At 45.1% G+C, this 14,546-nt stretch overlaps 1 protein-coding gene across 3 annotated transcripts in view; it reads right to left on the reverse strand.

Annotated features, from left to right (window-relative positions):
- The window catches only part of LOC138823634 (kinesin-like protein KIF2C), a 37,248-nt gene that overhangs the window by 7,942 nt on the left and 14,760 nt on the right, over positions 1–14,546 (reverse strand). For all 3 annotated transcript variants that reach the window (XM_070017056.1, XM_070017057.1, XM_070017058.1), the window contains 9 exons: positions 12,574–12,696; positions 9,445–9,567; positions 8,857–8,957; positions 7,925–8,020; positions 4,421–4,475; positions 4,165–4,327; positions 1,410–1,500; positions 1,097–1,160; positions 929–1,020 (listed from right to left, as the gene is read on the reverse strand). In XM_070017056.1, coding sequence (XP_069873157.1) covers positions 929–1,020; positions 1,097–1,160; positions 1,410–1,500; positions 4,165–4,327; positions 4,421–4,475; positions 7,925–8,020; positions 8,857–8,957; positions 9,445–9,567; positions 12,574–12,696 — 908 coding nt within the window. The remainder of the gene's footprint in view (positions 1–928; positions 1,021–1,096; positions 1,161–1,409; positions 1,501–4,164; positions 4,328–4,420; positions 4,476–7,924; positions 8,021–8,856; positions 8,958–9,444; positions 9,568–12,573; positions 12,697–14,546) is intronic.

Consider the following 14,546-nt stretch of genomic DNA (forward strand, 5'->3'; position numbering starts at 1 on the left):
CCAAATCTGGGAGATTCTTATTCCCAGTTAACCAGCAAGAAGCTGGAAATAGACATGTGGCTCAAGTGGTAGTGTGTGCCAGCTTGAGCAAAATAAGCCAAGTGAGAAAGTGTGGCTCTGGATTCAAGCCCCAATACCAGCACCAAAAAAAAAAAAAAAAAAAGCACAAGGCCCCGAGTTTAAATCCAGTACTAACACACACACACACACACACACACACACACACACACACACACACACACACACACACACACACACACACACACACACACACACACACACACACACACACACACACACACACACACACACACACAGTACTTAGTACATACTAGGAGTAAATATTAGCTACTTTTATAATCTGTTTTCTAAGGAAGGCAACCCTATAAAAGTGTATAGAGACTACAGAGAAATCAAAAGTATTCACATGCCAGGCGCTGGTGGCTCATGCCTATAATCCTAGCTACTCAGAGGAGATCTGAGGATCATGGCTCAAAGCCAGCCTGAGCAGGAATGTTTTTGAGACTCTTATCTCCAATTAACCACCAAAAAACAGGAAGTGGCACTGTGGCACAAAGTGGTAGAGTGCTAGCCTTGAGCAATAAGAGCTCAGGGATGGTGCCCAGGTCCTTAGTTTGAACAAAAAGAAAAATAAGGAAGCAAAAAAAAGTCTCATGGACTTTCCTGCCCAGACTGGCTTTGAACAATGATCCTCAGATCTTAGCCTCTAAGTAGATGCCAGTTCTTATTCAACTTTGGTGCCATTTCATCATCAGATTTTCACCTCCCTATACATGCCTGGGATGAATAGCTCAAAGGTCTAACCTATAGCTAGTAAGTTATTTGTTTTCTGTAACTTGTAGCCAACTTTAAGGTATTGGAAAGTCAGGAGCTCCCTCAGCATAGACAGGGGCTCCCTGACTACTACCTTCCCATTGTAGATCTCAAAGAAGGTCACATAGACTTCCAGGCCCAGGTTCCGGTAACGGGACTGTTTCTTCAGGAGGAAGACATCCTGGGCTGAGGAAGAGAGCCTGGATAAGTAACAACTTACCTTTCTTCACCCAATCCCAATGAGACAAAACATATTACTCACAGGCCATTGCATAGATCCCTTTGGATGCATTCTGAGCTTTACCAGACAGGTCTCCACCCATAGTCTGCAAAAGGAAAAGTAGACAACTATGGTTAAACTTGGTCTAAGCCAGGTCTACTGGCTATATTGCTAGAGTGGGCCATACCAAAGCCAGGAGACTAAAGCTGCTGAGGCCTCTCTGTGTCTGGTATAGTGAGTGTCTGGTGATGGGGCATCTGCACTGAGAGGACTTTTTGCAAGACATTCTCTTCCTTTTCAGGAGTCCAATATTACACTATAGGAAAGTTATCTCTCTGCAGACTTGAATACTCACATGTGTCTTGCCACTTCCTGTCTGCCCATATGCAAAACAAGTTGCTTTTCCTCCTTCAAAAATCGTCTGTACTAGTGGCCTTGCTGTAAATCTAGGAGAAAGGATAGAAGGGGTGGGGAGGGAGTGGCATTTGTACAACCAATAATTCTTGGGTTCTAAGAGGCACTGGAAATGTTAGGATGCTCTGCAATACTATCTCCCCACCATCACCAGGGTAGATTTGGTTGACCTGGCTGGTTAGGTGGGTACTCCTTCCCTCAAAGTTCCATATGCATCCCTCCCAAAGCTACATGTGTGGTGGAAGATCATTTTCTCTGGTAGAAACTATTCTTTGGTCAAGAGTTTATTAGTAGCCATGTTCCCCTGCTAGAACCTCCAAAGAGCTCTCCAGGCAAATGGAAATGTTCTATCACTATTGGATTCGAATGTTCCAGGAACCCCTCAAACAGATATTAAGCAAATTTGTAAGTCCATTACTCTTATTTTTCAATTTTTATTTTGCTAGTGATGGAATGGGGCATCACACTGGCTAGCAAGTACTCTACCACTAAGCTACTCCCAGGCTTCAAAATCTTTATATGTAACATGGCATAGGACACATTCCCCATTTTTGCATAATTTCTAGGTTATTAGTAATAGTTAAGTGCAAGATAGTTGTTATGCTGCATTGTAAAATGTCTGCACATGCTCGGTACAGAACCAGTCTTTTTGAGATCTGTGGATGGCTAAATACACAGCTATGTAATCCAAGAATATAGAGGGCCTGAGATCCCCAATACCTTCTAGGTATACTACTCCTTTGCTGCCTCAGTAGTCCATCCTCTTCTTGACCCACTAACAAATCCAAAATACTACTGGCTTATTGTCGGGGAGAGGGTGAGGGATAGTAACCTACCAGGAGCAGGCTGATGGTGTACATTCTAAACTACCCAGCCTATCTTCTGACACTGGAGATAAAAGTGAAAACCTGAGCTTGGCAGACAGCCTCCAGCAGCATCCAAGGGAAATCAGATCTAAAATATTTTATGCTCTGTGGGCTAAATAAGGGTTTCTGTCACATTTTTCTGTTTGAGACAGGGTCTCAATAAGGAGCCCTGGCTGGGTCTTGAACGCTCTCTATGCTCCTATCTTGGCCTTCTGTGGAGGAAGGGAGGGAGAGAGGGAGGGAGAGGGAGAGAGGAGAGAGAGAGAGAGAGAGAGAGAGAGAGAGAGAGAGAGAGAGAGCATGCACTGGTACTAGGCCTTGAATTTAGGGCCTCACATTTTCACTGAGCTTTTTGCTCATAAATAGCAATTACCACTTGAGTCATGCCTCCAAGGCTAGCTTTTTGATTTTTTTTTTTTTTTTTGGTAGGTCATAGAGCCTGAACTCTGGGCCTGGGCGCTGTCCCTCAGCTCTTCAGCTCAAGGCTAGTGCTCTACCACTTGAGCCATAGCGCTACTTCTGGTTTTTTCTGCTTATGTGGTGCTGAGGAATCAAACGCAGGGCCTCATGCATGTGAGGCAAGCATTCTACCATTGAGCCACCTTCCCAGCCCTAGCTTTCTGATTTCTGCAGGTTAATTATAGATGAGAGTCTCTCAGACTTTTCTTCCCAGCTGGCTTCAAACCACAATCCTTGGACCTCAGCCTCCTGAGTAGGTCGGAATACAAATATGAGCCATTGGACCACAAATTAAAAAAAAAAGTGTGAAAAGAAAGAACTTGAAGCCAGGAAGGTGGCCCACACCTGTAATTCCAACACTTGGAAGGCAGGATGGAAAGCTGAATGGCAGTTTGGGCTAAACTGCCAGTTCAAGGGCCTTTTGAGCAAGAATCTGTCTCAAAAACCATAGGCTTGGTAGCTATGTGAATATGATCATGTAAATATGATCGCATAATATTTTGAAATGAACTCTAAGAAATGGAAACAAGAGGGTTCGTTTTTTCTTTGTTGCTGTTTTTGTTTTCTGTACTTTTGCTTGTAAGTTTATCTGTTTGGGGAGGGTAAGGTGGAACACAGAAAGGGTAGGAAAAAGGGTGAATGCAGCAGTGGCAGGCTGGGAAGGTGGCTCAGTGGTAGAGTGCTTGCCTTACATGCCTGAGGCTCTGGGTTCGATTCCTCAGTACCCTATAAACAGAAAAGGCTGGCACTGTGGCTAGCTAGAGCGCTAGCTTAGCGCCCAGGCCGAGTTCAGGACCATGACTAACACACACACACAAACAACAATGACAACAAACAAATGCAGCATTGATACTCACTAGATATGTTGAAAATGTACTACATAACTTGTGGGTAGAAATAGGAGGGAAAAAATTGGGAGAGAGAAGGGAAGGGGATACACTTCAAAAAGAAATGTACTTATTGCCTGACTTTTGTAACTGTAACCCCTCTGTATATTACCTTTACTAAGATTATATATATTACAATTACATAACTATATATAAAATATATTAAAATTATATAATTATATATATAAAATATTAAAAATAGCTAGAAGCCAGGTGCTGGTGGGTCATACCTATAATCCTAGCTATTTGGGAAGTTAAGAATGAGATTATCATTTGATGCCATCCTGGGCAGAAAATTAGTGGGATTAGACCAGGTGGCTCCCTAAAGCCACTAGGAGAAGCAACATCCTATCCTAAATAAAACCAGTGAAAAGCAGGGCAGAAAGTTTGGTTCTGTGGTATTAATAACAGCCAGCAAGCACCTGAATTCAAATTCAGTACAATCAATCAATCAGTAAATCAATCAAATAGGAGACAGACTAACCTGTAGACAACTTCATTGGTCGCTGTTTCATCAAATGCAAAGTCAAAACAGAATGCCTGGTTCTCTAGATACTTTGTTAAGTCCACTTTTAATTTGGGTTCATGCACCAAGAGGAGGCACTTGCTAGGAACAGAAATCACATCGATTTCTTTCTTGGCCAGTTCTGCAGAGGGAGAGAACTTCAGGGGGGTGCTCCCTGGATACAGGGGACCTTCAGTCAGTCTGAAGCCTCTTTTTGACTGACTGAATGGCTTACCTTGCTTATTTAAAGGGCGTTTCCTAACACAGACACAGATCCTGTGTTCTTCGATCTGTAAGAGGGTAAGAGGAGAAATCGAAAGGAGAAAAGTCAGAGCAGTATCAAAAAGTTGTTCAGGAGCCGGGCGCTGGTGGCTCACGCCTGTAATCCTAGCTACTCAGGAGGCTGAGATCTGAGGATCGCGGTTCAAAGCCAGCCCGGGCAGGAGAGACCGTGAGACTCCTATCTCCAATAAACCACCAGAAAACCGGAAGTGGCGCTGTAGCTCAAGTGGTAGAGCACTCGCCTTGAGCTGAAGAGCTGAGGGACAGCGCCCAGGCCCAGAGTTCAAGCCCCACAAAAAAACAAGGCCGACAAAAAAACAAAAAAACAAAATCAAAAACAAAAAGTTGTTCAGGGGCTGGTAGAGTGTTTGCCTTACATGCATGAGGCCCTGGGTTCAACTCCTCAGCACCACATAAGCACAAAAATCTGAAAATGGTGCTATGGGTCAAGTGGTAGAGCGCTAGCCTTGAGCTGAAGTGCTCAGGGACAGCGCCCAGGCCAGAATTCAGACCCCGTGACAAACAAAAACAGAAACAAAAAGTTTGTTCAAACCTCCCTGCCCTGCCCAGTCAATAGACAAAATCTTAGTGATCCTGTTAGTCACACTAGAGCATAGGAAGTTGTATTGTATATTCCCCAATTTCCTTACTCTGCTGCCCATAAGAGTTTCCAGCACTATTTTTATAATTTTTTTTTGGTGTCTGGGGGGAGGGGAGAGGCAGTCCTGTGGCTTGAACTCAGGGCCTAAGCATTGTCCGAGTTTCTTTTGCTCAAGGCTAGCACTCTACCATTTGAGCCACAGAGCCACTTTTGGCTTTTTCTGTTTATGTGGTACTGAGTAATCAAACACAGGGCTTCATGCATGCTAGGCAAGCACTCTACCACTAAGCCACATTCCGGCCCTATTTTTGTAATTATTAGCAGCAATCTAGCCAACCTATACTAGAGAGGATAGGATTCAGTTTGTAAAGATCAGACTCACTCTCCTGAATTTCACTAGCTGCATCCCACCAGAGTTTTAAAAAAAGTGGCCAGAGCCAGGTGCTGGTGGCTCATGCTTGTAAGCCTAGCTACTTAGGAGGCTGAGATCTGTGGATCGCGGTTCATAGCTAGCCTGGGCAGGAAAAGTCCGTGAGACTCTTATCTCCAATAAATCACTCAGAAAACCAGAAGTGGTACTGTGGCTCAAGTGGTAAAATGCTAGCCTTAAGCTGAAGAGCACAGGGACAGCGCCCAGGCCCAGAGTTCAAGCCAGGCATGTAATCAGCACAGAGTAGACAGGTTAGAGCGCCAGTGTGAAGCCAGCCTGGGCATCTCAAAAAAGGGAGATGAAAAGTGGGCTACGGGCATAATTCAAGTAGGAAAACCCTTGCCAAGCCTTCTCAAGACCCTGGGTTCAATTGCCATACTACAAAAAAGGGGGGACTGCTGGGCACCGGCGGCTCATGCCTGTAATCCTAGCTACTCAGGAGGCTGAGATCTGAGGATCTCAATTCAAAGCAGGAAAGACCATGAAAATGCTATCTCCAATAAACCACCAGAAAACCGGAAGTGACGCTGTAGCTCAAGGTAGAGTGCTAACTTTGAGCTAAAGAGCTGAGGGACATGGGGCTGGGAAGTTGACTCAGTGGTAGAGCTCTTGCCTTGCATGCATGAGGCCCTGGGTTCAATTCCTCAGCACCACATAAGCAAAAAAGAAAAAAGCCGGAAGTGGTGCTGTGGCTCAAGTGATAGAGCGCTGCTTTGAGCTGAAGAGCTTAAGGACAGCGCCCAGGCCTAGAGTTCAGACCCCACGACCAGACCCCCCCCCCAAAAAAAAAAAAAAAAGAGCTGAGGGACAGCGCTCACGCCCAGAGTTCAAGCTCTACAATAACAAAAAAAAAAAGGGGGCAGAACGGGGATGATACATAAGAAAGGTAGGAATATGATTCAGTAGTAGATTTGGTGCTCAACATACATGAGGTCCAGGATTTAATCTCCAGCAAAGCTGTGTGCTGACAGCTAACACTTGTAATCTGAGCTACTCAGGAGGCTGAGATAAGGAGGATCAAAGTTCAAAGCCAGACTAGGCAGAGAAGTCTGAGAGATTCTATCTCCAAATAACCAGCAAAAAGCTGGACTGGAGGTATAAAGTAGGTGGTAGAATACCAGCTATGAGCAAGAAAGCTGAGAGTATGAGACCTGAGTTCAAGCAAAAAGAGCTCAGGAGTAGTACCCAGGTCCTGGGTTCAAGCCCCACAATATAAACAAACAACAAAACCCAATGGACTAAGCTGAGTGCTGATGGCTTAGAAGGCTGAGATCTAAAGACCGTGGCAAGAAGGTCCAAGCCAGCCTGGGCAAGAAAGTCCATGAAACTCTTATCTCCAATTAACTTCCAGAAAAATGGAAGAGATGCTGTGGCTCAAGTGGTAGAGTGTTCTCCTTGAACTGAAGAGCTCAAGGACAGCACCCAGGCCCAAAGTTCAAACCCTATGGCCAACAAAATAAATACATAAAATTGAACAAACAATGGACTGGAGCTGGGAATGTGGCTTAGTGGTAGAGTGCTTAAAGCCGTGGGCTTGGTTCCTTAGTACCACATAAAAAAAGCCAGAAGTGGCACTATGGCTCAAAAGAAGCCCAGGAACAAACCGGGTGCTGGTGGCTCACGCCTGTAATCCTAGCTATTCAGGAGGCTGAGATCTGAGGATGGTTCAAAGCCAGCCCGGGCAGGAAAGGGCAGGAAAGTCCGTGAGACTCTTACCTCCAATAAACCACTAGAAAACTAGAGGTGGTGCTGTGGCTCAAGCAGTAAAGCACTTGCCTTGAGCTGAAGAATGCAGGGACAGCGCCCAAGCCCAGAGTTCAAGCCCCACGACAGACCAAAAAAAAAAAAAAAAAAGAAAGGAAAAAAAAAAAAAAAAAGCCCAGGAACAGTACAGGGCCCTGAGTTCAAGCCCAGGACTGGCAAAAACAAAACAACAACAACAAAAAACCCAATGGACTTTCAAAGCTTAAGTGTATATATTTATTTATTTTTTTTTTTTGGGGGGGGGGTCTGGTCATAGAGCTTGAACTCTGGGCCTGGGCGCTGTCCCTCAGCACTTCAGCTCAAGGCTAGCGCTCTACCACTTGAGCCACAGGGCCACTTCTGGCTTTTTTTCTTTTTGCTTATGTGGTGCTGGGGAATCAAACCCAGGGCCTCATGCATGCAAGGCAAGCGCTCTACCACTGAGCCACCTTCCTTGTATTCTATGCCAGAACTGGGGCTTAGAACTCAGGGCCCAATTGTTCTACCACTTAAGCCACACTTCCAGTTCTGGCTTTTTTCTGGTTAACTGAAGATAAGCATCTTGGGGATTTGCCCCAACTGGCTTTGAATTACAAACCCCATATCTCAACCTCTTGAGTAGACAATCCCGTGTATACTTTCAGTCTTGTAAAGGTAAGTTTTCTGTCTCTCAATGTACTTACAGGATCAGTCATAGTAAGTGGATGACATTCCAGAGTAGCTCGATATTCCTTAATCATCCGGGAAAATTCCCAGTTTGGAAAACTGTTGTCATACTCCTATTTGAGAAAAGAGCAAAATGTTAAGATATAAGCACTCTCGGACTCAGCACTAAGAGGCAGCAATGACAGCTCTTTGGTACAACTTCACAGTTAAAGTCTTCATCCTGACTCTAGGCTATAAAAGTCTTGGGGTACAGATCGGCAAGGGAGCATAGGCATGTATCATAACCAGCTAAGAAGTAGGACAAGCTCATCATTCCACACTTATCTCAGGAGGCACAGCAGTACACTGTACCTCTCCAGAGCAATGAACCCATCTAAGGAGTCTTCACTACAGTCACTCCCATCCTGCAGTAGGGAAAGCAAATGTCTGCCCAGCGCTGGGTTAGTATGTGATGGGCTTCCTCATTGATTGGCATCAAGAGCTGTTAATCTGAGGGCCTTTCAGACAATTTCTGAATCATGTATTTACTTTATGAATAAATCTGATAAGAAATCAATTAAATTTCCTGGATAGCAAAAGTGGCATCTCAGAAATGCTAGGGCCCAGCCGGGCGCTGGAGGCTCACGCCTGTAATCCTAGCTACTCAGGAGGCTGAGATCTGAGGATCGCGGTTCAAAGCCAGCCCGGGCAGCAGAGACCCTGAGACTCCTATCTCCAGTAAACCACAAGAAAACCGGAAGTGGCGCTGTAGCTCAAGTGGTAGAGCGCTCGCCTTGAGCTGAGGGACAGCGCCCAGGCCCAGAGTTCAAGCCCCACGACCGACAAAAAAAAAAAAAAAAAAAAAGAAATGCTAGGGCCCAGTGAATTTCTGTTGCCCATGGTGCTTTAGTTCAGGAGGACCATATAGGCCTGTTCCAAAACCCTTGCCCAAATCTCCCATGAAAGGTACCTGGGCTCGCTTTATTCTTATTTCAGAGTTTTGGGCCCTCTTCTCTTCCCGCTTGGTCTTCATTTTTTCAATTTCTTTCACAATACATGATTTCCTCCGAACTGGTGGGGGGGAAGGAAATCAGTCTTTTACTTTCCTAAGTCAGCCTGCTGTTCTCCAGCTGTTTTGCTGTTTGGACTTTCTCATGAACAGGTCTTAAATCTTTGGCCTGAAATCACTATGCACAGCAAACAATACATGTGACTCTTGGATCAGTAAGTGAACCGAGTAATGACTTGGCTAGTGTAAGGTGAAAACAGTGACAACAGTACTCTTGTTCTGACCCAAACTCTCTTTATGCCTCTGTAGCTATTTTCTTAACCATCCAAAAGATGAGGCAGCCCTGTTTGGTTTTCAGAGTTAGTGTGATAACACCAGATTCCTCTCAAATCAGGGGGCTTCTGCCCAATCTTGTAACAGTCTATGGTCACATGAAAACACGCCTTCATGATGACAAAATGGATCTTGTACTTAGGTATCCAGATATGCCAGATGTTAACTACCTGCTCTATACCAGGAGCAGAATAGCAGATAGCTCATTGTATGTACCTGAGTTCATAGGGTGTGCAGACGAGCTGCCTCGGATGGCATGGACTCGCTCTTCCACCTCCTCGCTGATCATCGTCAATGGTATTTCAGTTCCTGCAGGGCATGAGGGCCTACCAGAGCCAGCTGTGAGGGAACAAGAGTCACTGAAGAAACAGCAGGCACATCGTAACTGTTCTCATTGGGGCCTTGGCAGGTCATGGGCCAGGAGAAGGCTACTGCCAGCTTAGCAAGGACTCAAACTCTTCCAGCATGAACAGAACTTAGGCTTTTCCCTTCACCTTGGCCCACACCTGACCCCAATCATTTCTGCATTTTTAAAAAATTTTTTATTTTTTTTGGTACCAGTCCTAGGGCTTGAACTCAGGCCCTGGGCACTGTCCTACACTTTTTTTGCTCAAGGCTACCATTTGAACCATTGCTCTACTTCTGACTTTTTGGTGGTTAACTAGAGATAAGAGCCTCATGGAGCTGGGTACCAATGGCTCAGGCTTGTAATCCTAGCTACTCAGGAGGCTAAGATCTGAGGATTGCAAGTTCAAAGCCAGCCCAGGCAGGAAAGTTCCCATGAGATTCTATCTCCAATAAACTATCAGAAAACCAGAAGTGGCACTGTGGCTCAAGCGTAGAGCCCTTGCCTTGAGCTGAAGAACTTAGGGATAGCGCCCAGGCCCAGAGCTCAAGCTCCATGACAAACACACGCACACACACAAAGTCTTATGGACTTTCATGCCCAAGTTGGCTTCAAACTGTAATCCTCAGATCTCAGACTCCTGAGTAACTAGGATTACAAGAAAATATTCTCGGGGCTGGGAAGGTGGGTCAGTGGTAGAGTGCTTGCCTTGCATGCATGAGGCCCTGGGTTCGATTCCTCAGCACCACATAAGCAAAAAGAATAAAAGCCGGAAGTGGCGCTGTGGCTAAACTCGTAGACCGCTAGCCTTGAGCTGAAGAGCTGAGGGACAGTGCCCAGGCCCAGAGTTCAGGGCCCACGACCCAACCCCCCCCCATACACAAAAAAAAAAAAAGAAAAGAAAAGAAAAGAAAATTCTCCTTTTTGGCAGTAGGAATTAAACTCAAGAGCCTCACATTCTTTTTTTTTTTGTCGGTCGTGAGGCTTGAACTCTGGGCCTAGGCACTGTACCTCTGCTCTTCAGCTCAAGGCGAGCACTCTACCACTTGAGCTACAGTGCCACTTCCGGTTTTCTGGTGGTTTATTGGAGATAAGAGTCTCACAGTCTCTCCTGCCCGGGCTGGCTTTGAACCGTGATCCTCAGATCTCAGCCTCCTGAGTAGCTAGGATTACAGGTGTGAGCCACCAGCGCCCGGCTCGAGCCTCACATTCTTGCTTGACTTTCTTGCTTATAGCTTGTGATCTATCATTTGAGTCAGGTCTCCAGTTTAGCATTATATTGGTTATTTTGGATATGAAGTCTTGTGAACTCTTCTGTCTAGATTGGTCTCAAACTGCAATCCTCTAGGTCTCAAACACCTGAGTAGTTAGTATTACAAGTATAACCCACAAGTTGGCTCAAATATTTTAAAGGATGTTTGAATAACTTAGAATGGGCGTTGTTATAAAGGGAAAAGGTCTTTGGAGACTTGACTCTGTAGACTTGACCAAAGCATGGGTTCTCAGGCCAGGGTAGCCCTTTCTACTCCTGTGAAAGTTCCAAACTTGTCCAAAGCCTCAGAAACTCAGATGGTTTCTGAAAGAAGAAGAAAAAAAAAAGCCAGGAATGACAGGGAATCTGGGCAGCAACTAACCACGTTGAATCAACAAAGGGATGCAACTCTAGTGCCTCATTATCTCCCATACAGCATACAGGGTCATCACTTTTTCATTTACCTTCATCATATTAGAGTTGACTTTGGTAATATAAAGTATAATGATTTATATTTTACAAGTACCTGAGTCTACTTTATCTATTAGAACATTTAAAACTTTTAAATTCCACTTTCAAAAATTTTTTAAAAAGGGGAAAAGGTAATTAGGTGCTGGTAGCTCATATCTATAATCCTAGCTACTCAGGAGGCTGAGATCTGAGGATCCCGGTTCAAAGCCAGGCTGGGCAGGAAAGTCCGTAAGACTCTTAATTCGAATTAATCACCAAGAAGCTAGAAGTGAAGCTATGGCTCAAGTGATAGAGTACTAGCCTTGAGCACAAAAGCTCAGAGACATCTGGGTGCTGGTGGCTCACGCCAGTAATCCTAGCTACTCAGGAGGCTGAAATCTGAGAATCACGTTTTAAAGCCAGCCTGGGCAGGAAATGCTATTAAACTCTCCAATAAACTACCAGAAAACCAGAAGTGGCACTGTAACTCAAGTGGTAGAGCGCTAGCCTTGAGCTGAAGAGCTGAGGGACAGCACCCAGGCTCTGAGTTCAACCCCCAAGATCAGCACCCCTACTAAAAAAAGGGAGAAAGCTAACTTATGCTATTAGAGATCAGGATAATAGTTTGTAAGTGGGAGGCCCTGAGTTCTTTCACTGCTAAAAGTGAGAAAAAAGAAGTAAAGATTATAGTTAGCCAAAGAAGGTAGGAATGTGAGCATTTCTGAGGGAAATGTTTGGAGTGCTGCTAGTGCTCTGTCCATGTGTTAGGAATACTCTATCCATGAGTGTATTCAGTTAGCAAAAACTCATTGAACTATGAACACAATGATATGTGTATTCTTCTGTATATGTTTCAATTGAGTTTTTGTTTTGTTTTGTTTTTGGGTCCAGTTGTGGGGCCTGAACTCTGGGCCTGGGTGCTGTCCCTTAGCTCTTCAGCTCGAGGCTAGAGCTCTACCACTTGAGCCACAGCGCCACTTCCGCCTTTTTTCTTTTTGCTTATGTGGTGCTGAGGAATCGAACCCAGGGCCTCATGCATGCAAGGCAAGTGCTCTACCACTGAGCCACCTTCCCAGTCCCTCAATTGAGTTTTTTAAAGTATAACTGTAGAAGAGTAACTGTTTTTTAGAAGTACAACACTGTTTCCAGTTCCGGAAACAATGTTGACAGGGTAGGGGGAGAACAGTACTAGCACTAGGGTAGTGGAGGAATCCTAGGATATTCTAGCACAGACACAGATAATGTGTGAGGAACCCTCACCAATGTCTCAAAAAGGGACAGTACATTCACTACTCACTGGAAACTGAAAACTGCTTGCGGGTATTTGTAGACACAGGTACCTCCACTTCCATTTCATTCTCCTGAGTAGTGATACGAAGCTCTGAGATAGTAGACATTCGAGTGGAGCGTCTTCGAAGACCTGAATATTTGAGAACAGCAACCAATCAGTGCTGAAAAATCAGGATGGCACGATGAAGACAAGGCCAACCTCTAACGTCCTGTACAAGGTAGCAGAGGATGAAGTACTGGCATCCCTCAAATATTTGTGTATGTCATGAAAATTCAGGACCTCAGGGCTGGGAAGGTGGCTCAGTGTAGAGTGCTTGCTTTGCATACATGGGTTCGATTCCTCAGTACCATATAAGCAGAAAAAGCCAGAAGTGGTGCTGGCTCAAAAAGTAGAATGCTAGCCTTGAGCTGAAGAGCTGAGGGACAGTGCCTAGGCCCAGAGTTCAGGCCCCACAACAGACAGACAGACAGACAGACAGACAGACAGACAGACAGAGACACAGACACACATACACAAAATTTAGGACCTCCTTAAGGCAAAGATACCATCCATAAGAAACCTAGTTTGGCATATTTATAAGATTATGTCTTTGTTGCCTTGTATGTCCCTCCCCCATGGTATAACCCCTGCTTTCACTATATATGTTGGTATATGTGGAGGGGAAGGGAAAAAACAAATTGTTAAAACAGGGATACAGGAGGACCCATTGCAACAATGAGATGTACAAGTCGTTATGTTGAAAAACGAACTTTACAACTTTGGAGGGGGGGATCGGAGGGGGGGAGGATATAAAGGGATGGGAAGGAGAATCAAAGCAGGAGGCTACAATGCTTGATAAGAAATGTGCTCATTATCTTACCCATGTAATTGTAACCCCTCTGTACAGTATTTTCACAATAAAAAAAATATATATAAATAAACAAATAAACAAGAAACCTAGTTTGGGTGCTGGGAAGGTGGCTCAGTGGTAGAGCGTTTGCCTTGCATGCCTGAGGCCCTGGGTTCGATTCCTCAGCACCACATAAGCAAAAAGAAAAAAGCTGGAAGTGGCACTGTGGCTCAAGTGGTAGAGCGCTAGCCTTGAGCTGAATTGTTGAGGAACAGCGCCCAGGCCGAGTTCAGGCCCCACGACCGGACCAAAACAAAACAACAAAAAAAAAAGAAGCAGCTCGGGACAACACCCAGGCCCTGAGTTCACAAGCTCCAGGACTGGCAAAAAAAAAAAAAAAAGTCTCATGGGGACTTTTCTGCCTAGGCTGGCTTTGAACTGTGATCTTCCTGAGTAGCTAGGTTTGTAGGCGTGAGCCACAGATGCCTTGCTAACAATAAAAAACTTCTTTAAAAAAATAAAATAGCCGGGCGCTGGTGGCTCACGCCTGTAATCCTAGCTACTCAGGAGGCTGAGATCTGAGGATCCTGGTTCAAAGCCAACCCGGGCAGGAGAGACCGTGAGACTCCTTATCTCCAATAAGCCACCAGAAAACTGGAAGTGGCGCTGTAGCTCAAGTGGTAGATCGCTCGCCTTAAGCTGAAGAGCTGAGGGACAGCGCCCAGGCCCAGAGTTCAAGCCTCAGGACTGACAAAATAAATAAATAAATAAATAAAAATAAAAAATAAAAAAATAAAATAGGCTGGGCTGGGAAGGTAGCTCAGTGGTAGAGCACTTGCCTTGCATGCATGAGGCCCTGGGTTCAATTCCTTAGCACCACATAAGCAAAAAGAAAAAAGCCGGAAGTGGCACTGTGGCTCAAGTGGTAGAGCGCTAGCTTTGAGCTGAAGAGCTGAGGGACAGCACCCAGGCCCAGAGTTCAGGCCCCACGACCGGACCCCCTCCCCCCCCAAAAAAATAAATACATAAAATAAAATAGGAAGCTAAGCAAGAGTTGGAGATCCTGAGTTCAAGCCCTAGTATCACATACACACATGAAAAAGCTTAAGAGAAGTGGTTGAGTTACACCGGTGCCCTTATCAATTTTTAG

The sequence above is a fragment of the Dipodomys merriami genome, unplaced genomic scaffold (genome assembly GCF_024711535.1).
Source record: "Dipodomys merriami isolate MVZ:Mamm:240054 unplaced genomic scaffold, mDipMer1.0.p SCAF_121, whole genome shotgun sequence".
Classification (NCBI taxonomy): domain Eukaryota; kingdom Metazoa; phylum Chordata; class Mammalia; order Rodentia; family Heteromyidae; genus Dipodomys; species Dipodomys merriami.